Genomic DNA, 25,929 nt, shown 5'->3' on the forward strand with positions numbered 1-25,929 from the left:
AATAAAACAAATAATGCACAAGGGCACAACATTTTATTATTCACTGTGGGAAAGGGGTGGAAATGCTTGTCATGTTGATATGCTTTTTGCATATTAAACATTCTAGTTTTGAATACTGAGAATGTGTCATGCGTGATTTAGTTATTTCCCGCTATTTGTTGATTACGGTAGCGCATCCCCATATCTAATTGATCACCTTAATAAACTAAGCATTTTTTTGCATACTCAAACGACCTACTATTTAGGGCGCAAGTATGGGTATTTGGACATGGCCAGTATGTTTTTCCACTTGGAACAGACAGGTTCACTTGACCTTATTCATGGTTTTCTGGTGTGGGAATTAAGTCAAGGTCAGAATAAGGAATATCTTTTGACTCTATTTCTGTGATATCCACCCCAAACGAATACCTGGCTGGCACATGCGTTTTCCCATGCTTAAGTTCAATGTCAGTGTACAGTGGGGAGAAAAGTGCATTTTAGTGCGAGTGACTCAGGTCTGAATTCCCCCTACAATCAAGGAAGGTTGGAATGAAGTGTTGGGGAGTTGACCATTTACATTTTCCAGTAGCTTAACTATCCTAGTAGCCTACTTAAAATAGACAGTTGTGCAGATATGGGTGTAGTACTCACCTAAATTAAAGTACAAGCATGCATGGGTCAACTAACTTGCATAAAACAAGGAGACACTGGCAGCCATTTCAGAATTTGACATTCAACATGGCTGTCAAGTAGTAACCAACAACACACACAGCTAAATCTAGGTCCTAAATGAACAAGCAAAAGGATTCAAACGGAATATTCTGGAAATAAGGTAAAAACCTGTTCCATAAGCAAAAACCTATTGGGTATTCTTTACTGGTGTATAAACCGTCAACTAACTAGCAGTTAGCAGGCGACTAACGTTGCTAATTAAACAAACTTACCATGGGGATAATAGAGCAAAGTCGAACTGCATGTCCAAAACAAAGATAACCGTTTAGTTTTGGCTAATAGAGTTAAACTTTAGAGCTAGTCTAGGCTGAGTTTGAGAAGACAGAGATACTTAGGGAAATGAGTAATTAACGGCTTTCATCACTAGCGTGTGCTGGGCTTCATTATGCATATTACAATAATAATAAACAAAACTTTAACAGGCAAAATGCTCACATTAAAACATATTGATTACATGACGTCGGTCTTTGAATATCGTTATTATATTTGCTTATTTCTTGAATCGAGACGTTCTACTTCCTGATCATTTACGTGACATGAGGATTGACAAATTACAGTAATGTAAATAAATGACGTGTTTCTATTGGTGTTCAGATGAACGGCAGAGGCGGGCGTACCTTTCGGACCTTCCTCTCCTCTATGCGCAGTACTGTGAGGGAGGGGAGAAAGGATGAGGTTTTCGCGGCCTGTAGAGTTGGTTTCAGAAATGTAACGTAGTTATCGCTTCGACGGATGTTTTACACGGACCTAAAGTCAATTTGAAGCTGCTGGCGCTCTAAACGGTTTGCATATTAGATAAATATACATGCTAATGTGCTCTTTACAAGTGTTTACTAACTAACTAGCTAGCTAACGTTACATAGGGAGGGTAGCTACCAGAAATGGTGGGTGTGAGAGCCAATATAGGTTGCTAGTTAACTTGGTCAGTAGACTAACCATTTGTTAAAGCGTGACTGGACATTGCAACTGGACAATATCCTCGTCTCTTTACTCATCCATACTCGATAATAAAAATAACGTCAAGATTTAGCCTAGATGAGTCTTATGGAATGATCCAGATAAACAGCATTAACAGGCCTCCCACGTGAGTGTTCTCTTCTCGGCGGGCCAGTTTGAAAGTGGAGTGTTACCTGGCGCGTGGTCTATAGAGAGAAATTAGTAATGGCATCTTTTTCTTGGCAATAGCTCCGCCTTGGTTCGTTGGACAAAGCCTATGGGAAAATGAATGGAGTTTTTGTACGTTTTTTTGATAAACGCCCAAAATAAGGTCTGTGGCAAACGAAGGCTTAGGAGATATTTTACGTTTTGATCTATGAGATCTTAATCAACTAACAATTTATATATATTTTTGTAAACATTTTTGTGAATTTTGAAGAAGCACTTATGTAATCAGAAAAAGCACAAAGGTTTCATCATTCATAAAGGTCATGTTAACTGAATGATATTATCTCATAGAACAAACCGTATACGATCTAAGCCTGTAACGTCATACCTTTATTTTGGACGTTTATCCCAAAACTCGGTTCTTTCCCCATTAATTTTCCACATAAGGAATGGCTGAACGAACTCGTTTCTGTTTTTTTAGGACTACAAGCTGGCAAGCTCTAAACAGGACAGGAGCAGAGAGAGTGGGGGCTTGTTTGTGTGATAGACTGTGATCGCAATACCACCTCTTTGCCTCTAGAAAAAGCACTCAAATCCAGTCATGAATTGACAGGGGTTGCCAACCACCACAGGACTTATTTCCAAGTTTGAACAGGCATACTTTTCAACTGGACTTATTCCCTCTGATCAAATCAAACTTTTTTTGTCACATGCACTGAGTACAAGTGTAGACCTTAACGTGAAATGCTTACTTACAAAGCCCTTAACCAACAGTGCAGTTCAAGAAGAGTTAAGTAAATATTTACCAAATAACTAAAGTAAAAAGTAACACAATAACGAGGCTATATACAGGGGGTACCGGTACCAAGTTAGTGTGCGGTGGTACAGGTTAGTTGAGGTAATTTGTACATGTAGGTAGGGGTGAAGTGACTGCATAGATAATAAACAGCGATTAGTAGCAGCAGTGTACAAAACATATGGTGGGGGGGTTTCAATGTAATAGTCTGGTGGCCATTTGATTAATGATGAAGTATCTATTTCAGATGAGGTATCAGATATCTAGAGGCTTTTCCTCCGGTGGTATTTGTTCTAGGAAATCCCATTGTAATGGAATTACGCTGACACTCGGATTAACTTTAAGATGTATAGTATACCAAACACAAACCATTGATTTCAAAGGACTACTTTTACTGTGCACAAAGTAGTTATTGTGCATAGGGTTGTATGGTTATTTGAAATCAATGTTTTTTGGTTTGTCATACATTTAAAAGTGAAAAACATTATCCGCGTAATTGCGTTACTGTGGAATTGCCCTTTGATCTTTATGAAAGCTCATTATATTCCAGGCTGTGGTTATTTCACACATTCATAATATCCTTGACACTATGCATACATTTGACCAGTGGAGCTGACTGCTGCTGTGACTCTGTAGGTGCATGAAGCTCTTGAAAAGCCACACCGGACTGAGAGGAAGTCAGAAAGAAGACCAGGAAGTAGCTTTTAACGAGTGGCGATGGCCTATTCTAACTACAGCACCCTGAACAGGGCTCAGCTCACCTTTGAGTATCTGCACACCAACTCGTAAGTACCATCTGTGGTAAATATATACAGTGGGGCAAAAAAGTATTTAGTCAGCCACCAATTGTGCAAGTTCTCCCACTTAAAAAGATGAGAGAGGCATCTAATTTTCATCATAGGTATACTTCAACTATGACAGACAATGAGGGGGGAAAATCCAGAAAATCACATTGTATGCTTTTTAATGAATTTATTTGCAAATTATGGTGGAAAATAAGTATTTGGTCACCTACAAACAAGCAAGATTTCTGGCTCTCACAGATCTGTAACTTCTTCTTTAAGAGGTTCCTCTGTCCTACACTCGTTACCTGTATTAATGGCACCTGTTTGAACTTGTTATCAGTATAAAAGACACCTGTCCACAACCTCAAACAGTCACACTCCAAACTCCACTATGGCCAAGACCAAATAGCTGTCAAAGGACACCAGAAACAAAATTGTAGACCTGCACCAGGCTGGGAAGACTGAATCTGCAATAGGTAAGCAGCTTGCTTTGAAGAAATCAACTGTGGGAGCAATTATTAGGAAATGGAAGACATACAAGACCACTGATAATCTCCCTCGATCTGGGGCTCCATGCAAGATCTCGCCCCGTGGGGTCAAAATGATCACAAGAACGGTGAGCAAAAATCCCAGAACCACACGGGGGGACCTAGTGAATGACCTGCAGAGAGCTGGGACCAAAGTAACAAAGCCTACCATCAGTAACACACTACGCCGCCAGGGACTCAAATCCTGCAGTGCCAGACGTGTTCCCCTGCTTAAGCCAGTACATGTCCAGGCCCGTCTGAAGTTTGCTGGATGATCCAGAAGAAGATTGGGAGAATGTCATATGGTCAGATGAAACCAAAATATAACTTTTTGGTAAAAACTCAACTCGTCGTGTTTGGAGTACAAAGAATGCTGAGTTGCATCCAAAGAACACCATACCTACTGTGAAGCATGGGGGTGGAAACATCATGCTTTGGGCTGTTTTTCTGGAAAGGGACCAGGACGACTGATCCGTGTAAAGGAAAGAATGAATGGGGCCATGTATCGTGAGATTTTGAGTGAAAACCTCCTTCCATCAGCAAGGGCATTGAAGATGAAACGTGGCTGGGTCTTTCAGCATGACAATGATCCCAAACACACCGCCCGGGCAACGAAGGAGTGGCTTCGTAAGAAGCATTTCAAGGTCCTGGAGTGGCTTAGCCAGTCTCCAGATCTCAACCCCATAGAAAATCTTTGGAGGGAGTTGAAAGTCCGTGTTGCCCAGCAACAGCCCCAAAACATCACTGCTCTAGAGGAGATCTGCATGGAGGAATGGGCCAAAATACCAGCAACAGTGTGTGAAAACCTTGTGAAGACTTACAGAAAACGCTTGACCTCTGTCATTGCCAACAATGGGTATACAAGAAAGTATTGAGAGAAACTTTTGTTATTGACCAAATACTTATTTTCCACCATAATTTGCAAATAAATTCATAAAAAATCCTACAATGTGATTTTCTGGATTTTTTTCCCTAATTTTGTCTGTCATTGTTGAAGTGTACCTATGATGAAAATTACAGGCCTCTCATCTTTTTAAGTGGGAGAACTTGCACAATTGGTGGCTGACTAAATACTTTTTTGCCCCACTATATATATATATATATCTCACAGCTACACACATCACATGGAGGTCACAAATTACAAAAGACACATGAAAGTATTACTCAAGTTTTTCCAATGTGGACATTGTAGAGGAGAGGAATGTTATTGTGGCTGGCAAGTGAGAGAGTGATTTACAGACTGGCCACACTATAGAGCAGGACATTGCATTCCTTGGACGCTGACAGTCAACAACATGAGGGACTAAAATTGTGCCTTTTAAAAATCTGACAAGATGGTTGAATAGACTACATAAAAAGGAATGGTTATGCTAAAATGCCTCTTCACTGCAAAATATATTGCTGCATTGTACGGTTGAAAGACCTTCATGAGCAAAACGCGGTGTAGTAAAAATGTGACAATGGCTGCTAATGATGCCCACATAACCAAGTCATTGATGGATCCAGCTGATACATGACAGCTGTCCAGGGTGTCTGAACCTTTGCTATCTCCCTGAAAACACTATATAAACAACTACTGTTTGACCGCGAAGGGCTCAGAGAAGGCCAATGGCATAAGTCATTTATGGATAGGAGCAATGCACTTTGGACTAAGGCCAAGAGGAGAGAGACTAAAGCCATCAAATAGCACACCATAAATAGCTGATGCAACTTGTAGATCAATGCTCTCTCCTTAAGACGTGAATATATTTCACCTGGGTGCTTCAACACATAAAGCCCTGTTTACATAAAATGGGCATTAATTAATAATATTGGATATGAGTCTAAGCACAGCCCGACTATGTAGCACTCATGAAATCACCAGAGACCAACTGCGTGATGCTTGATGATGATGCAGCCAACGTGAGAATTGTAACACCTTTGCACACACACATACTGTACTTCTTCATGCGGAGTGCTGTTGAACTCTGGCCACATGTAAATAACGCCACGTTCATGGGTTGCCAGAGCAAGGAATACTATCCCCACAGGGGCATTTTTATGTTCTCACGTTTGGAGAGGATAGAGATCATAACAGGTATAACAAGGTATTCTAAAAATAAGGTTAAAACTATTAGCTTCCTAAGCCTCTTATACCTGCTGCCTGAAGTTAATAATTAAAGCACGCCACCCTCTCCTGTGGTATTTCCTTTCAAACAACAAATGGAAAGGATAATGTGTTACCTTTACTGAGATGAATGAATGGAACAGCTAAAGAGGAAAAGGGATACAAACTGCATTCAAACCTGGATCGACCATGTTGGCCCACAGTGCCAAAGCCTTGGCATTCTTTCTGGGAGCTAGCATGCGTGTTCAGGTCTCAAGCAAGGTTACTTAGTTCACCAGAACACCTCTGCTACACATTGCCTGGTGACACCTACTGAATTCTTTCACTGCTCTATGTTCACTATATACTTCAGTCTGACACTGCCATCATTGAAGTCGTTTTTGGTAATCTCAAAATGGGGGGTGTTGTACAAAACAAAGTCATCGGCGATTGGATCATTTCAAACCAGTCAGAGTATCAAAGTCAATGACACGTTTTCAAAATGCCGCCTTACCCCTGGCTCTGACCTAACCCATACATTTTCAAATAAATTCATAAAAAATCCTACAATGTGATTTTCTGGATTTTTTTTCTCATTTTGTCTGTCATAGTTGAAGTGTACCTATGATGAAAATTACAGGCATCTCCCCGCTTTTTAAGTGGGAGAACTTGCACAATTGGTGGCTGACTAAATACTTTTTTGCCCCACTGTATTCAACTAGCTAGGGCTGGTTGACTCCAGTATCACATGGTGTCCCACCTAAAATCTACACCAGGTTCCATTCTGCCCCATTACCCCAGCTGTCAACTTTCACCAATGGGTCGGCCACACCCCACAACTCCCATTGTTACCCAACCCTGGCCTGATGATTGCACAGGGCCCAACCCCCACCCACATTGAACGCACTGATGTTTACACTGACATGAAATTGTGCTCGCTGGCACACACTCCTTACCTCAGCAAAGTGTTTTAGAAATGTAACTTGTTTTAAGGACCAGAACTGTAGGTTGATTGGTTGGATGTTTGTTTCCAGAACGACACATGAGTTCCTGTTTGGAGCTCTGGCTGAGCTGGTGGACAACTCCAGGTACCAACAATGCACTTCTCTCTGTTCTTACTCACAATTCTTTGTTCTTCTATCTCTACCCATCCAAAATGTTTGTATCTATGTGGGACATCATGCATAAGTGTTAGTAAATCACAATGGCAGCAAAACTATACTGAACTGATTCAGGATTAAACCAGTGGGAAATGTATTTGTTAGTATTCTCTGTATTCTGAAATAAAAGGTAAAATCATTCTAATTGGAACCGCATCTAACCACACTGGTTTATCTGCCTTCTGATTGGTCTGTCACCTGCCAATCATCTCCTACAGGGATGCAAATGCCACCCGGATTGACATCTACACAGGTACACACACACATACATATTGCTTCACATACACCAGTACATAGATTTGTGTCTCACCCCTCTGACACTACTATACAGATCACACTGCCTATCAATAATTTAGAATACCTACAGTGCCAATGGTTACCGGACTACTGATTTATAATTATAAGCTACACCCAGAATTTGACTAGTTAGGTTTTTAGAAAGCTTAGTTTCAGCCATTGAAAAAGCCATCTATTTCAGTAGTAGTTATGTGTGTTATGCTTTCTTTTCCCCTCTTGTATCTAACCTGTGTGTGGCTTTCTATCTCATCCACCTCCTGTTGTAACGTGTGTCTAACCTCTCTTCCCCTCGTGGCCAACAGAGAAGAGACCAGATTTGCGTGGAGGCTACATGCTATGTTTCTTAGACGACGGCACAGGAATGGACCCCAGTGAGTTCCATTCAAATGAAATGACTAAAGTAGTAATTAAGTTGATCCACAAGTCTATATATGAGCTATAAGAAATTCCATATATGATGGTTATATTTCCCTCCTATCTCTCAGACGAGGCGACCCATGTGATCCAATTTGGGAAGTCCACTAAGCGTACACCAGATTCTACTCACATCGGCCAGTATGGAAATGGTCTCAAATCGTAAGACTCTTTAATCCCCTCACACATAATATATACCCCTTTGCAGACACTTTCATACATACATTTAGTTCATACATTTATAGTGGTTGTATGTGGTCCTCGCCGTAATCGAACATGCAACCTTAGGGTTGCTAGCGCCACGCTCTCACCAAGTGAGCCACATCGTTTGTGTGTGTGTTTCTCTCTAGGGGCTCCATGCGTATTGGGAAAGACTTTGTTCTGTTCACTAAGAAGGACAACACTCTGTCCTGCCTGTTCCTGTCTAGAACGTTCCACGAGGAGGAGGGGCTTGACGAGGTAAGGGATCAGGGGTCAGCTGCAGCAGGCACTCTCCCATCCAGCAGACACACTGATGATATGTCCGGTAGCTTAAAACATTGTGTTTTATTTTGTGGCTGTCGTGTTATACTCTGATTTACTGAAAGAGCCTTTATTGACTATGTCCACCTATTTGAAACGACACATAACATCACCTCTTGAGAAGTGTGTCAGTATGTATTTTAAGGTTGTCTGTTTGTCTCCTCTTGTCAGGTGATCGTACCCCTGCCCACCTGGGACCTACTGACCAGACAGCCAATCACAGGCGACCCTGAGAAGTTCGCCATAGAGACGGAGCTCATCTACAAATACTCTCCTTTTAAAAACGAACAGCAGCTGATGGAACAGTTTAACAAGATGGAGGGCAGCAGCGGTGAGACGCGCGCGTGTGTGTGTGTGTGCGCGTGTGTGTGTGCGTGTGTGTGTGTGTGTGTGTAGAGAGGTGATAATCTATAATCTGAACTGTGTGTGTAGGTACTCTGGTGATCATCTATAACCTGAAGTTGATGGACACCAGAGAACCAGAGCTGGATGTAGAGACAGACCACCAGGATATCCTGATGGCTGGGACTCCTTCAGAGGGAGTGTAAGTATGGGGTCTGTGTGTGTGTGGGTAAGGACGTTTAAAAAAATATATATATATATTATATATAATCTGTGTCGTGTGACTTGAAGACTACCTAGGACTGTGTGTTTATGTTGATGATATCACTTCCCCTCATACAGGAAGCCAGAACGTCGGTCGTTCCGAGCATACGCAGCTGTCCTCTACATCGACCCCAGGATGAGGATTTTCATACAGGGACACAAAGTCAGGACCAAGAGACTGTCCTGCTGCCTCTACAAACCCAGGTTTATATATATATATATATATATACACACACACACTACTGCATCCAGAGACTCTCCTGTCTAGAGACATCACTGAGACTAAAATCCTAAATCCTGTTTGTGTCCATTCAGCTAAGTCTGTGTCTGTCTCTCAGGGTATATAAATACACATCGACTCGATTCAAAACCCGTGCTGAGCAGGAAGTAAAAAAGGCTGATCACCTCGCTAAGATAGGTGAGTTGCCCACACACACACACAGATCACCTGGCCAAGATGGATAAGACACACAAACACAGAGAACCAGTTCTGCCTTTAGAACCCGCTCCCCTCTCTGTGTGTGTGTTCCAGCGGAGGAGAAGGCTCGTGAGGCGGAGAGCAAAAGTCTGTCTCTGGAGGCCAAACTGGGAGACGACCTGTCCAAAGAGTCACGGGTAAGAACCAACACACACGGCAAGATTAGCAATATATTGACCCAATAGCCTGACTCCTCTCCTCCCTTATTCAAATTATTTTCTCTCTGCTCCAGGTCATGTTGCGTAAGGCTCAGGATGGGTCCATGATGCTTCGACGGGAGGCGGAAGTGAAAAAGATGATTCAGGAGTCCAAACAGAAGTCAGTCAAAATGTTAACTTTACAAACAAACGAAAGTCAAACCAAACAATAAAACGTTAACACTGCTCCCTCTCCCCCCAGAGCATTGAAGGAGCCTAAGGAACTGAGTTTTATCTTCGGGGTGAACATTGAGCAGAGAGACCTGGATGGGATGTTTGTGTATAACTGCTCTCGCCTCATTAAGATGTACGAGAAGACTGGACCTCAGCTGGAGGGAGGAATGTGAGTAACACACATACACTCCCTTCGATTGTCCTCTTACTGGTCACTGACTAGCCAATGAGACGACCAGAAATGCTTTCTAATGAAGTGTGTGTGTGTGCAGGGCGTGTGGAGGTGTTGTGGGGGTAGTAGATGTTCCATACCTGGTTCTGGAGCCCACTCACAACAAGCAGGACTTTGCGGACGCTAAAGAATACAGACACCTTCTGAGAGCCATGGGAGAACACCTAGCCCAGTACTGGAAGGACAGCAACATAGGTAACACACACAATGTTTTTGTACGTGTTATTTCTTACATTGGTACCCCAGGTCATCTTAGGTTTCATTACATACAGTCGAGAAGAACTACTGAACATAAGAGCAGCGTCAACTCACCATCAGTACGACCAAGAATATGACTTTCGCGAAGCGGATCCTGTGTTCTGCCTTTCACCCAGGACAACGGAATGGATCCCAGCCGGCGACCCAAAAAAACGACTTCGTAAAAGGGGGAAACGAAGCGGTCTTCTGGTCAAGACTCCGGAGACGGGCACATCGTGCACCACTCCCTAGCATTCTCCTCGCCAATGTCCAGTCTCTTGACAACAAGGTTGATGAAATCCGAGCAAGGGTAGCATTCCAGAGGGACATCAGAGACTGTAACGTTCTTTGCTTCCCGGAAACATGGCTCACTGGAGTCGGTGCAGCCAGTTGGTTTCTCCACGCATCGCGCCGACAGAAACAAACATATTTCTGGTAAGAAGAGGGGCGGGGGCGTATGCTTCATGGTTAACGTGACGTGGTGTGGCCACAACAACATACAGGAACTCAAGTCCTTCTGTTCACCTGATTTAGAATTCCTCACAATCAAATGTCGACCGCATTATCTACCAAGGGAATTCTCTTTGATTATAATCACAGCCGTATTATATTCCCCCCCAAGCAGACCCATCGATGGCTCTGATGGGTTATTTGACTCTTTGCAAACTGGAATCCATATAACCGGAGGCTGCATTCATTGTAGCTGGGGATTTTAACAAGGCTAATCTGAAAACAAGACTCCCTAAATTTTATCAGCATATCGATTGCACAACCAGGGCTGGAAAAACCTTGGATCATTGCTATTCCAACTTCCGCGACGCATATAAGGCCCTGCCCCGCTCTCCTTTCGGAAAAGCTGACCACGACTCCATTTTGTTGATCCCTGCCTACAGACAGAAACTAAAACAAGAAGCTCCCGCGCTGAGGTCTGTTCAACGCTGGTCCGACCAATCTGATTCCACGCTCCAAGACTGCTTCCATCACGTGGACTGGGATATGTTTCGTATTGCGTCAGACAACAACATTGACGAATACGCTGATTCGGTGATCGAGTTCATTAGAACGTGCGTTGAAGATGTCGGTCCCATAGCAACGATTAAAACATTCCCAAACCAGAAACCGTGGATTGATGGCAGCATTCGCGTGAAACTGAAAGCGCGAACCACTGCTTTTAATCAGGGCAAGGTGACCGGAAACTTGACCGAATACAAACAGTGTAACTTCCCTCCGCAAGGCAATCAAACAAGCTAAGCGTCAGTATAGAGACAAAGTAGAATCTCAATTCAACGGCTCAGACACAAGAGGTATGTGGCAGGGTCTACAGTCAATCACGGATTACAAAAAGAAATGTCTTGCTCCCAGGCAGACTAAATAACTTTCTTGCCCGCTTTGAGGACAATACAGTGCCACTGACACGGCCCGCAACTAAAACATGAGGACTCTCCTTCACTGCAGCCGACGTGAGGAAAACATTTAAACGTGTCAACCCTCGCAAGGCTGCAGGCCCAGACGGCATCCCCAGCCGCGCCCTCAGAGCATGCGCAGACCAGCTAGCTGGTGTGTTTACGGACATATTCAATCAATCCCTATCCCAGTCTGCTGTTCCCACATGCTTCAAGAGGGCCACCATTGTTCCTGTTCCCAAGAAAGCTAAGGTAACTGAGCTAAACGACTACCGCCCGTCCTGTGCAACTGGGTACTGGACTTCCTGACGGGCCGCCCCCAGGTGGTGAGGGTAGGCAACAACATCTCCACCCCGCTGATCCTCAACACTGGGGCCCCACAAGGGTGCGTTCTGAGCCCTCTCCTGTACTCCCTGTTCACCCACGACTGCGTGGCCACGCACGCCTCCAACTCAATCATCAAGTTTGCGGACGACACAACAGTGGTAGGCTTGATTACCAACAACGACGAGACGGCCTACAGGGAGGAGGTGATTGTGAAAAAACTAAGGAGATGATTGTGGACTTCAGGAAACAGCAGAGGGAACACCCCCCTATCCACATCGATGGAACAGTAGTGGAGAGGGTAGTAAGTTTTAAGTTCCTCGGCGTACACATCACAGAAACTGAATTGGTCCACCCACACAGACAGCATCGTGAAGAAGGCGCAGCAGCGCCTCTTCAACCTCAGGAGGCTGAAGAAATTTGACTTGTCACCAAAAGCACTCACAAACTTCTACAGATGCACAATCGAGAGCATCCTGTCGGGCTGTATCACCGCCTGGTACGGCAACTGCTCCGCCCACAACCGTAAGGCTCTCCAGAGGGTAGTGAGGTCTGCACAACGCATCACTGTGGGCAAACTACCTGCCCTCCAGGACACCTACACCACCCGATGTCACAGGAAGGCCATAAAGATCATCAAGGACAACAACCACCCGAGCCACTGCCTGTTCACCCCGCTATCATCCAGAAGGCGAGGTCAGTACAGGTGCATCAAAGCTGGGACAGAGAGACTGAAAAACAGCTTCTATCTCAAGGCCATCAGACTGTTAAACAGCCACCACTAACATTGAGTGGCTGCTGCCAACACGCTGACTCAACTCCAGCCACTTTAATAATGGGAATTGATGGGAAATGATGTAAAATATATCACTAGCCACTTTAAACAATGCTACAATGCGTGTTGGCAGGCTGTTTAACAGTCTGATGGCCTTGAGATAGAAGCTGTTTTTCAGTCTCTCGGTCCCAGCTTTGATGCACCTGTACTGACCTCGCCTTCTGGATGATAGCGGGGTGAACAGGCAGTGGCTCGGGTGGTTGATGTCCTTGATGATCTTTATGGCCTTCCTGTAACATCGGGTGGTGTAGGTGTCCACTACTCACTACCCTCTGGAGAGCCTTACGGTTGAGGGCGGAGCAGTTGCCGTACCAGGTGGTGATACTCTTCCTCAGATTATTACCATATTATATTTGATTTTTTTTTTTTAAATGTATCCGTTATTTTTACCAGGTAAGTTAACTGAGAACATGTTCTCATTAACAGCAACGACCTGGGGAATAGTTACAGGGGAGAGGGGGGTGAATGAGCCAATTGTAAACTGGGGATTATTAGGTGATCGTGATGGTTTGAGGGCCAGATTGGGAATGTAGCCAGGACACCGGGGTTAACACCCCTACTCTTGCGATAAGTGCCATGGGATCTTTAATGACCTCAGTCAGGACACCCGTTTAGCGTCCCATCCGAAAGACGGCACCCTACACAGGGCAGTGTCCCCAATCACTGCCCTGGGGTATTGGGATATTTTTTTAGACCAGAGGAAAGAGTGCCTCCTACTCGCCCTCCAACACCACTGCCAGTAGCATCTGGTCTCCCATCCAGGGACTGACCAGGACCAACCCTGCTTAGCTTTACAAGCAAGCCAGCAGTGGTATGCAGGGTGGTATATGACTCCAAACACCCAGAAAAGGCTACTCTCCTCAATGTTATCCTTACAAATAATCCTGATGGTTATCAGTCTGGTGTTTTCTGTAATGACCTTAGTGATCACTGTTGTACAACCTGTGTTCATAATGGCTGCTCAGTGAAACGAGCAGATTTCCTTCATGACCTGTCCTCTATAAATTGGTGTAGAATCAACTTAATACCCTCTGACGAAGTCTCTTGGACCTGCCCTTTTAGATATTTTTAGGGGTATCGTTAACAAATACGTACTCATAAAGAAAATAAGAATTTAAAACCGGTTCGGCCCCTGATTCGACCGTGATGTGGCAGAGTTACTCCAGCTCAAGAATTACATTTTGCAAATCGCTCGGCACGCGCAAACTCATGCTGACTGGCTCTCGTTCAGGCAAATTAGAAATAAGTGCACTCCGGCTATCCGGAAGGCCAAAGTTAGTTATTTTAAGGGGCAGTTTTCTCTCTGTGGGTCTAACCCCAAGAAGTTCTGGAAAACAGTTAAAGGTCTGGAGAATAAACCCTCCTCCTCACAGCTGCCCATGTCCTTTAAAGTTGATGATGTGGTTGTTACTGACAAGGAGCACATGGCTGAGCCCTTTAATCACCACTTTATTAAGTCAGGATTCCTATTTGACTCTTACATGCCTCCTTGCCCATTCAAGATTTCCTCATCTCCCGCCCCTTCTAATGTGACTATCCCTGACGCTCCTCCCTCTTTCTCCCCTGCCCTGCTACAAAATTTCTCCCTTCAGGCAGTCACTGAGTCCGAGGTGCTAAAGGAGCTCCTTAAATTTGACCCCTAAAACACAGCTGGGTCAGATGGTTTAGAGGAGACCCTTTTTTAAGGTTGCTGCCCCTATCTTTGCCAAGCCCATCTCTGACCTTTTTAACCTGTCTCTCCTCCGGGGGAGGTTCCCATTGCTTGGAAGGTAGCCACGGTGCATCCTTTATTTAAAGGTGGAGATCAAGCTGATCCTAACTGTTATAGGCCCATTTCTATTTTGCCCTGCTTATCAAAAGTGTTTTGCAAAACTTGTCAATAATCAACTGACTGGCTTTGTTGATGTCTACAGTATTCTCGGGTATGCAATCTGGTTTCTGCTCAGGTTATGGATGTGTCACTGCAACCTTAAAGGTCCTAAATCATGTCACAATTTCCCTTGATTCTAAGCAATGTTGTGCTGCTATTTTTATTGACTTGGCTAAAGCTTTTGATACGGTAGACCATTCAATTTTTGTGGGCCAGCTAAGGAGTATGGGTGTCTCGGAGGGCTCTTTGGCCTGGTTTGCTAACTACCTCTGTAAAAGAGTACAGTGTATAAAGTCAGAACATCTGCTGTCTCAGCCACTGCCTGTCACCAAGGGAGTACCCCAAGGCTCGATCCTAGGCCCCACGTTCGGATCAACAACATAGCTCAAGTAGTAGGAAGCTCTCATCTATTTATATGCAGATGATACACTCTTATACTCAGCTGGCCCGTCCCCAGATTTTGTGTTAAACACTCTAAAACAAAGCTTTCTTAATGTCCAACAAGCTTTCTCTGCCCTTTACCTTTTGTTTTGGAGGTGTTCAGAACAAGGTTATGTGGACTGGTAAGAAGAATGCCCCTCTCCCCACCGGTGTGATTACTACCTCCTGAGGGTTTAGAGCTTGAGGTATTCACCTCATACAAGTACTTGGGAGTATGACTAGACGGTACACTGCCCTTCTCTCAGCACATATCAAAGCTGCAGGCTAAGGTTGCATCTAGGCTTGGCTTCATCTATCGTAATTGCTCGTCTTTCACCCCAGCTGCCAAACTAACCCTGATTCAGATGACCGTCCTACCCATGCTAGATTATGTAGATGTAATTTATAGATCGGCAGGTAAGGGTGCTCTAGAGCGGCTAAATGTTCTTTACCATTCGGCCATCAGTTTTGCCACCAATGCTCCTTATAGCACACATCACTGCACTCTGTAAACTGGTCATCTCTGTATACACGTCGCTTATTTATAAAAACCCTCTTAGGCCTCACTCCCCCTCATCCTCCATATACAACACCTGTTCTGCCAGGTCCCCAAAGCACACATATCCCTGGGTCACTCCTCTTTTCAGTTCGCTGCAGCTAGCGACTGGAAGGAGCTGCAAAAAACACTTAAACTGGACCTTTTTATCTCAATCTCTTCATTCAAAGACTCAATCATGGACACTCTTACTGGCAGTTGTGGCTGCTTCGCGTGATGTATTGTTGTCTCTACCATCTTGTCCTTTGTGCTGTTGTCTGTGCCCAGTAATGTTTGTATCATGTTTTATGCTGCTGCTGCCATGTTTTGCTCCCATGCTGTTGTTGTTGTCTTAGGTCTCTTTATGTTGTGTTATGGTGTCTCTTGTCGTGATGTGTATTTTGTCCTATATTTTCATAATTCATTTTATTTTATTCCCGTCCCAGCAGGAGGCCTTTTGGTAGGCCGTCATTGTAAATTAAGATTTTGTTCTTAACTGACTTACCTAGTTAAATAAAAAATAAAAAAATATATAGCTTCAGGGTTACATTAAATTAGAAATTCTAGCGTTAAAGTTGACATTCTCCACTTTTTTACAGTATACAACTAACATTGTAAGCTAAAGCATTGAAAGAATATCAAAAACTTCTTAAAGGAATACAGTTAATTCCCTACCCAAGTGTACGCTGTCTGCCATGCCCCGCCACCTCGCCCTGTCTACCATGCCCCTCGCCCTGTTTACCATGCCCCTCGCCCTCGCTCTGTCTACCATGCCCCTCGCCCTCGCTCTGTCTACCATGCCCCTCGCCCTGTCTACCATGCCCCTCGCCCTGTCTGCCATGTCCCGCCCCCTCGCCCTGTCTACCATGCCCCGCCCCCTCGCCCTGTCTACCATGCCCCTCGCCCTCGCTCTGTCTACCATGCCCATCCCCCTTGTGCACCCTGTCTAGGGTGCAACATGAGGGGACAACAATGAATGAATGCAGGCAGGTTGTTTATGTTTAGTAGGCTAAATATACATATCAACGGTAGCAAAATAATGTAACTATTAAATCTGTGTATAGCTCTAGTTAGACACACTACTGTTAATGTGCATAGTTATACATGGTTGTATAGCTACTGCAACAGCCTTAGTCCATATGTCTAGCATGTTTCTGCTTTTCCCACTTTTAGCTCAGAAGGGCATAGTGAAGTTCTGGGATGAATTTGGGTACCTGTCGGCCAGCTGGTCCTCACTCCCCTCGGCTGAGCAGAGATACAAGAGACGCCGCGCCATGGAGATACCCCTCACCATACAGTGTGGTGAGTTGTACACATACAGAGACACTTTAAAGTGTGTCAAGTCACACACACACACACAAATAAATAAATAGACAAGCTCAGAGTTGTCTTTCTATCCCTCTCTCTCTGTAGATAAATGTCTGAAGTGGAGGACTCTGCCATTCCAGATGGATGCGGTGGATAAACGTTACCCGGACAGCTGGGTGTGTCTGATGAACCCTGACAGCACTCAGGACAGGTAAACACACACACACACACACACCTGCAGGAACACCACATACAGTATATCTCAAATGTTGTGTGTGTGTGTTGTAGGTGTGATGCAGCGGAGCAGAAACAGAACCTTCCATGTGGAGTTCTGAAGAAGGACAGACAGACAGCAGAGGACAAACAGAAAGAACTGACAGAGAAGATCAGACAGCAGCAGGAGAAACTAGAGGCTCTGCAGAAAACCAGCACCATCAAATCAGCAGCAGATGTGAAGAAGTTGCCTCTGGACGTCAGCATGAGACCCATGAATGACAGTTCTTCCCAGGTACACGCACACACAGTCACAAATACTCCCCATCTACAGGTAAACATACACTACATGTATACAGACATACTTACCCTCTACTGGTTTTACACAATAACACATACTGTCTCCTGATATCTGAATATAATGTTTCATGTTCTCTCTGTCTCCTAGGCAACCAGGTCTTCAGAGCGTGTTTCACGCCCTCGCTCCCCCCCTCTCCCCGCCCTCCTCAAGAACGCCCCCAGCCAGCCGCCAGCCCCCAACCGCAAACTCACCAATTCCCCTCGACCGACCACCCGGCCTGCTGCCCCAGCCTCCAGAGTCGACCAATCTAGAGCCAGAGCTGCAGCGAAGCAATCACCCCCTCCAGCTAAGCCCGCCCCCAAAGCCCCAGCCAAAATCCCCACCAAACCCACCCCTCCAAGCCGCAGCTCACGGGTGAGTATGTTTGTGTGTTGTCCTTTATCAAATATATTACGGTTATGTTAAAAGGATAGTGTGAGACTTTGGCAATTAAGCCATTTATCTACTTACCCAGAGTCTGATGTAGACTTCGTCATTGCACTATTGAAAACAGGTTTTTAGAAATGTTTGTAAATGTTAGCATTTGCTCGCAAAACTACCTCTAACTTCCTTCATACTGGATGCAGAGACATAAAAATGCTATCCATGAGTTAATTGCCAAATACCAAAATAATTTTAGGGTCCAGTATCAGTAATATCTATGGTGTTTCTACAGATTCAAGCCAAATCGTCTCCTGCCAAAGCAACCACACCTGCTAGCAGCCAGCGCAAGAGAGTGATGGAGCAAGATGAGGAGAGGGAGGAGGAGGAGGAAGAAGAAGAAGAAGAAGAGGACAGTGAGGAGGAGAAGGAGCCTCAGCCCAAGAAATCCAAGATGGCAGCTGCAGTGGGGAATCGTGGGAAAACTGTTGAGAAAGCTCCACTCAAGCGGGGAAAAGTGACGGAGGTACACTCTCACATATATATTTTCACTGCTCAGACTATCAATCTGTCAATCTATAGAATATATGTATACAATGTATCAGACAGACACAGGAAAGCACTGCATGTGTAAGAGGAGAGGGAACGGAAAGATAAAGGGGAAGGGATGTTTGGAAGAAGAGGACAGATGGATGTTTCCTGAAGACGAGTGAGGACAGAGAGGTGATGTTAGGTACGGAGAGGGGGAAAACTCTTTTGGAGGAAGAACAAAGAGTCTGACACATGGAGCAGACCAGTTTACCCATAGGTCAGAGGTTGACCCATAGTTCAGAGGTCATGTGATGTCATCGACCCCACAGGTCCCCACCCCTCCACTCAGCACCAAACCCCCGCCGCCTGAGAAGAGGAGTGCTACCATACCAACACGGCTGCCCCCTGCAACACCACCACCAGCCAAACCCATCCCCGCCCCACCTAAGCCCTCGGGTGGGGCTAGAGCCAAGGTACCCACCAGCCACGGCGCAAGAGGCTACACCTTCTCCACTCATAATGTTATCTGTCCTATCCCTCTCTCCTAACTCTAATCATAATAGAATAGATCCTCCCCTTCTCTCATAATTCTACTCTGAATGGAATGGGTCCTGTCTGTCTCCTAACTCTACTCTTAAGGGTGTTTTCGCATATAGTCCTCTTTAAAATAACTGATCTCAGTCTTCGTTAAAGTGAACTTTGGGGTTAAGATAAACAAAAAAAACTCTTATCTTGCCTTTGAATGAGGACTCGACTCTTTTGCCACTTCACTTATTTTTCCTCTCTACATTCACATTGCTATGATTAGAAAGGAACCAAGATCTTTTTCCAACATTCACTCAATGCACTGTGGGTTTTTTACGAAGTGCAGGACAAGCCATTCCATCAGAATGTGTTATATTACAGCTAGATATATCTATTTAAATTTTGGAAGCTAATAGATTGCATTTAGTTAAGAGACGTCATTGTAATCTGAAGATATTATTAACATTGATGTATTATTGGTAACAGAATAAATGGCAGAAGAATAACTGCAGATTAAATCATGCTAATGTAGGCTACTGCCCCTTTAAGAGCTAGAATTGATTTTGCACCCCAAATTGGGATTCTCACCAAATATTGTCACTATTCAAATCCCAGAATTGAATAAACAGCTTTCGAAGCTCTCGACCTATAGATCACATATTGCAAGCCAAATAATCTGAACTAATATTTTGGAGTTTGTGTGCATCCATGGCAATCTCTAATCAATATCCAAAAATTGCATGTTTTTTCAATGTATCTGCACATCTCTCTGTTGTGGCACCAATGTGAGGGTTTATGGCAGGGGAAACTGTGTTGCAGTAGTCTAGTGTGAGGTGTGGGAATACTGACAAGCAAACCTGGGAACCTTTGTGTTGGATCCTATCTGTCTCTTAACATTTCTATGTATAGTTGCTTATATTCTGCTCTCCTGCTTCTTCTTTCTCTCCTGCTCTCTTTTCTCAATAACACACCACTCTTGTATTTCTTCACACACACTTACTACTAGACAATTTGATCAGTGTGTTTTCTGTGTGTAATGTTTTTAGGTGACAGGCAGCGCAGAGGACGAGCACCCAGAGAATGAACCGAAGAATGCTCAGAAAGGTGATTTTTATTACGTTCTTGATGATCGTTGATTTGCTGAGAAGATTTCCTATTAGCAATGACATAGACAGGACAAAGCTTCACAATTCCTCTGTGTTGTCTCCTGTAGATAAGGGTATGTTGGTGGAGGTACGTGTGAATAAGGAATGGTTCACAGGCAAAGTGGTTGCTGTAGAAACCAGCAAGCAGAGCGTTCGCTGGAAGGTGAAGTTTGACTACGTACCCAGATCCACCCCCAAGGACCGATGGTAGGCTCACCAACTCACCGTCTTTGTGCTTTGTTGTCTTACGTTTATGGGGCTGGGAATTGCTAGGGACCTCACAATACGATATTATCACAATACTTAGGTGCCGATACAATATGTATTGCGATTCTCACGGTTTAATATGTATTGTGATTTAATACTGCAATTTTATTACATTGCGAACTATGTCTGCTGCAGAGAGACAAGAGGGGGCATGAGAAAACAAGTTTTGATCAGTCAGGCAAATAAGTGCTGAACCTGTTGGCGCACAATTTTTTTTTAAACATAGAGAATGAGTTATAGCTATTCTATTTATTTAAATCGGTACTTGGAGTAAAATATCAGTATAGTATTGTCAAAAAAATAATATTGCAATATGGAACTGTATAGATTCCCCACATCACTATGCTGTACCAGTGGCCAATGATGTGCCAGTTTCTATTTAATTTCCAAATGTTTTGATACGTTAGTGTTCTCAGGAGTTTTGGGGTGCTGTTATTTTGGTGGTTAAGGGCAGTGAGGAGGTGAGGTTGTTGGTATAATTTATGGTTGTTGTTATTAGGGTTTTCAAAGGCAGTGAGGAGGTGAGGTTGATGCGACCCCCCTCTCCCCTCTCCCAGACCCCTGACACACAGCAAGGGGAGGGGACTGAAAAGGGGCCCGCCCCCATGGAACCTGACACCACCCAACCAGGAACCAGTCGAGAGGTGACTGACAATCTGGTCAACATGATGAGGTAACCATGACTACCTGATACTCTTGTTGGTTTTTGGCCTCCAATTGCCTTTTTTTTCAGAGGGAGAATGGAATGTGGATGTCACAACTCTAATTTTGTGTGTTCTCTTTAGGACGCTGCTGCGTTATTTCTTCCCTCCTGATTTCCGGATCCCGAAGGACGATGTCAACAGCATGACCGCAGAAGAGCTAGTGGCCTTCCCTATGGTGAGACTGACCTTTAATTCCTAACCTCTAACTTTAACACATGTCTTCTAGAGACCTGCCCTGGAGTCTGCTGCAGTCATATCATTGTAAATCATACCATAGCAAAATCGTATGCATGTGTGTATATATACACTACCGTTCAAAAGTTTGTGGTCACTTAGAAATGTATTTTTTTCTATTTTTTAAATGCAAAAAAAAAGTCAATTTAAAATAACATCAAATTGATCAGAAATGCAGTGTAGACATTGTTAATGTTGTAAATGACTATTGTAGCTGGAAACGGCTGATTTTTAATGGAATATCTACATAGGCGTACAGAGGCCCATTATCAGCAACCATCACTCCTTTGTTCCAATGGCACGTTGTGTTAACTAATCCAAGTTTATCATTTTAAAAGGCTAATTGATCATTAGAAAACCCTTTTGCAAGTATGTTAGCACAGCTGAAAGCTGTCGTGCTGTTTAAAGAAGCAATAAAACTGGCCTTTAGACTAGTTGAGTATCTGGAGCATCCGCATTTGTGGGTTCAAATACAGGCTCAAAATGGCCAGAAACTAATAACTTTCTTCTGAAACGCGTTAGTCTATTCTTGTTCTGAGAAATGAAGGCCGTTTCATGCGAGAAACTGAAGATCTTGTACCACGCTGTGTACTACTTCCTTCACAGAACAGAGCAAACTGGCTCTAACCAGAATACAAAGAGTTGGAGGCCCCGGTGCACAACTGAGCAAGAGGACAAGTACATTAGTTTCTAGTTTGAGAAGCAGACGTCTCACAAGTCCTCAACTGACAGCTTCATTAAATAGTACCAACAAAACAACAGTCTCAAAGTCAACAGTGAAGAGGCGACTCTGGGAGGATGGCCTTCTTGGCAGAGTTTCTCTGTCCAGTGTCTGTGTTCTTTTTCCCCATCTTAATCTTTTATTTTTGTTGGCCAGTCTGAGATATGGCCTTTTCTTTGCAACGCTGCCTAGAAGGCCAGCATACCGGAGTCGCCTCTTCACTGTTGGCGTTGAGACTGGTGTTTTGTGGGTACTATTTAATGAAGCTGTCAGTTGAGGACTTGTGAGGCGTCTGTTTCTCAAACTAGGCACTCTAATGTACTTGTCCTCTTGCTCAGTTGTGCACCGGGGCCTCCCATTCCTCTTTATATTCTGGTTAGAGCCAGTTTGCACTGTTCTTTGAAGGGAGTAGTACACAGCGTTGTATGAGATCTTCAGTTTCTTGGCAATTTCTCGCATGGAATAGCCTTCATTTCTCAGAACAAGAATAGACATGAGTTTCAGAAGAAAGTTATTTGTTTCTGGCCATTTTGAGCCTGTAATTGAACCCACAAATGCTGATGTTCCAGATACTCAACTAGTCTACAGAAGGGCATTTTTATTGCTTCTTTAATCAGAACAACAGTTTTCAGCTGCGCTAACATAATTGCAAAAGGGTTTTCTAATGATCAATTAGCCTTTTAAAATGATAAACTTGGATTAGCTAACACAACGTGCCATTGGAACACAGGAGTGATGGTTGCTGATAATGGGCCATAAACAACCTGCCGTTTCCAGCTACAATAGGCATTTACAACATTAACAATTTCTACACTGCATTTCTAATCAATTTTATGTTATTTTAATGGACTGTCTTTTTGCATTTAACAAACAAACAAAACACTTCTAAGTGACCCCAAACTTTTGAACGGTAGTGTATATATCAATATGATCTATATCTATGCATGTGTCTGCAGAAGGAGTATTTCCAGCAGTATGAGCTGGGTCTCCAGTCTCTGTGTAACTCATACCAGAGCAGAGCTGACGCCAGAGCCAAAGCTGTGGAGGAGAAGAGTACCAGCGCTGAGACCAAACTCAGGGAGGCAGACGAGAAGCTACAGAAACTACGAACCAACATTGTACAACTGCTGCAGAAAGTACAGGAGGTAAGACGCACCAAAATCGAAGCTTAGCTACGGAGAAGATGCGATAACCCACATGCACTCACACACACAGACAAACTGAAAAGGAATGTCGCTCCTTTCCTCCTGCAGGACATTGACATAAACACTGATGACGAACTGGATGCCTACATAGAAGACCTGCTGACCAAGGGGGACTAGTGAGGAGACAGGCTCTCGGAACCCTGTCTTGCTCTCAGAACATTGGTCCGTCTGTACTTCCCAAAGTACTGTAGCTCTGTAGCTCCTCTACAGACGCCCTTTACCCATAACCCTCCCTCGTGCCCGCCCCGCTCTGCAGATGGAGAGGAGAGGCAGCTGCTGCCTGACCTACTGCTGTTGCCGTTTGGTCCCCAAGTTTGTTTTTATAAAACTGCAGTATGGTTTTCTGTTTCTCTGTCTGTTGTTTATTTAACATTAGCATGCTCTGGTTTTGGATGGTCCATTCTGAGAATAGCACGTAACGGACATCTCTTTTTAGTCCTTTTATATCAACAATCTATTATGTTATTTACAAGCTCTGTTAAGCTACTGTAGGTTACACCAACCAGTCCTGATTGACTGCCGAACTGAACTCTTCTCAATCTGTAGGTGAGGATCAGATTCTGCTCTTGTTGCTATGTTCTGATCATGTGCCGTGTACACGCATACATACATACATACGCACGCCAGTCCAAGTACGGCACCAAGCGTCTCCGATCAAAGTTCCTGTGGTGTAGATGACAGGCGATTCTGTGATTTCAGAAGAGGGTCTGATGGTAACCTAAACTATGGAACCGTTAAGATTCATATGTATTCTCCATATTGATCTGTGATCAGGTGGAGAGAAATTACATGAATCATAAGCCCATAATAGCGTCCTGACCCATAACCCCTTTACCACCAGTCACAGTCCGATGCAAATCCAGTCCCGTTGAGTGCCAGATTTTATGTTAGTTGCCATCAGATGGTCAAGCCTTTTCTACCCTGTGTTAAAGCGTTATGTTTAACCCAGTGTTGAAAAAACGAATCAGTGTTGCCTAGCTGCTTTCAACCACCTCTCCCCCCCAGCCTCTCTCTCCCCTCTAGCCTTTCTCTCCCCTCTAGCCCCTCTCTCCCACCCTAGCCTTCTCTCTCTCTCCCACCCTAGCCTTCTCTCTCTCCCACCCTAGCCTTCTCTCTCTCCCACCCTAGCCTCCTCTCTCTCCCACCCTAGCCTCCTCTCTCCCACCCTAGCCTCCTCTCTCCCACCCTAGCCTCCTCTCTCCCACCCTAGCCTCCTCTCTCCCCACCCTAGCCTCCTCTCTCCCACCCTAGCCTCCTCTCCCACCCTAGCCTCCTCTCTCTCCCACCCTAGCCTCCTCTCTCTCCCACCCTAGCCTCCTCTCTCTCCCACCCTAGCCTCTTCTCTCTCCCACCCTAGCCTCCTCTCTCTCCCACCCTAGCCTCCTCCCTCTCCCACCCCCTAGCCTCCTCTCTCTCCCACCCTAGCCTCCTCTCTCTCCCCCACCCTAGCCTCCTCTCTCTCTCCCACCCTAGCCTCCTCTCTCTCCCTCTCTCTCCCCACCCTAGCCTCCTCTCTCTCCCACCCTAGCCTCTCTCTCCTCCCACCCTAGCCTCCTCTCTCTCCCACCCTAGCCTCCTCTCTCTCCACCCTAGCCTCCTCTCTCCCACCCCTAGCCTCCTCTCTCCCACCCTAGCCTCCTCTCTCCCACCCTAGCCTCCTCTCTCCCCACCCTAGCCTCCTCTCTCCCCCTAGCCTCCTCTCCCACCCTAGCCTCCTCTCTCTCCCACCCTAGCCTCCTCTCTCTCCCACCCTAGCCTCCTCTCTCCCACCCTAGCCTCTTCTCTCTCCCACCCTAGCCTCCTCTCTCTCCCACCCTAGCCTCCTCTCTCTCCCACCCTAGCCTCCTCTCTCTCCCACCCTAGCCTCCTCTCTCTCTCCCACCCTAGCCTCCTCTCTCTCTCCCACCCTAGCCTCCCTCTCTCCCACCCTAGCCTCCTCTCTCTCCCCACCCTAGCCTCCCCTCTCTCCCACCCTAGCCTCCCCCTCTCTCCCACCCTAGCCTCCCCCTCTCTCCCACCCTAGCCTCCCCCTCTCTCCCACCCTAGCCTCCCCCTCTCTCCCACCCTAGCCTCCCCCTCTCTCCACACCCTAGCCTCCCCCTCTCTCACACCCTAGCCTCCCCTCTCTCACACCCCTAGCCTCCCCCCTCTCTCACACCCTAGCCTCCCCTCTCTCACACCCTAGCCTCCCCTCTCTCTCACACCCTAGCCTCCCCTCTCTCTCACACCCTAGCCTCCTCTCTCTCTCACACCCTAGCCTCCTCTCTCTCTCACACCCTAGCCTCCTCTCTCTCTCTCACACCCTAGCCTCCTCTCACTCTCTCTCTCACACCCTAGCCTCCTCTCACTCTCTCTCTCACACCCTAGCCTCCTCTCTCTCTCTCTCACACACCCTAGCCTCCTCTCTCTCTCTCTCTCTCTCACACACCCTAGCCTCCTCTCTCTCTCTCTCTCTCACACACCCTAGCCTCCTCTCTCTCTCTCTCACACACCCTAGCCTCCTCTCTCTCTCTCTCTCACACACCCTAGCCTCCTATCTCTCTCTCTCTCTCACACACACCCTAGCCTCCTCTCTCTCTCTCTCTCACACACCCTAGCCTCCTCTCTCTCTCTCTCACACCCTAGCCTCCTCTCTCTCTCTC

At 45.2% G+C, this 25,929-nt stretch overlaps 1 protein-coding gene across 3 annotated transcripts; it reads left to right on the top strand.

Moving 5' to 3' along the window:
* Window positions 1–710: 710 nt before the first annotated feature.
* LOC115111212 (ATPase MORC2A-like) lies at window positions 711–24,746 on the top strand. Of its 3 annotated transcripts, none has more exons than XM_065011618.1 (27): window positions 711–811; window positions 3,248–3,396; window positions 7,044–7,097; window positions 7,388–7,422; window positions 7,769–7,837; window positions 7,952–8,042; window positions 8,231–8,339; window positions 8,574–8,733; window positions 8,835–8,946; window positions 9,087–9,212; window positions 9,347–9,426; window positions 9,541–9,623; window positions 9,719–9,804; window positions 9,886–10,026; window positions 10,130–10,284; window positions 16,887–17,015; window positions 17,127–17,232; window positions 17,310–17,529; window positions 17,683–17,949; window positions 18,251–18,481; window positions 18,816–18,959; window positions 20,058–20,115; window positions 20,225–20,363; window positions 20,923–21,096; window positions 21,209–21,302; window positions 23,039–23,227; window positions 23,336–24,746. In XM_065011618.1, exons 2-27 carry the CDS (start codon window positions 3,329–3,331, stop codon window positions 23,402–23,404), a joined length of 3,189 nt encoding a protein of 1,062 aa, XP_064867690.1. In that variant the 5' UTR covers window positions 711–811; window positions 3,248–3,328; the 3' UTR covers window positions 23,405–24,746. The 3 variants fall into 3 exon arrangements, with proteins under 3 accessions (XP_064867690.1, XP_064867691.1, XP_064867689.1); XM_065011617.1 differs by lacking the exon at window positions 711–811 and adding an exon at window positions 1,342–1,493; XM_065011619.1 differs by lacking the exons at window positions 711–811; window positions 21,209–21,302; window positions 23,039–23,227; window positions 23,336–24,746 and adding an exon at window positions 1,340–1,493 and having other exon boundaries at window positions 20,981–21,070.
* The last annotated feature ends 1,183 nt before the right edge of the window (window positions 24,747–25,929 follow it).

This window comes from Oncorhynchus nerka, linkage group LG27, assembly GCF_034236695.1.
Source record: "Oncorhynchus nerka isolate Pitt River linkage group LG27, Oner_Uvic_2.0, whole genome shotgun sequence".
Lineage (NCBI taxonomy): Eukaryota > Metazoa > Chordata > Actinopteri > Salmoniformes > Salmonidae > Oncorhynchus > Oncorhynchus nerka.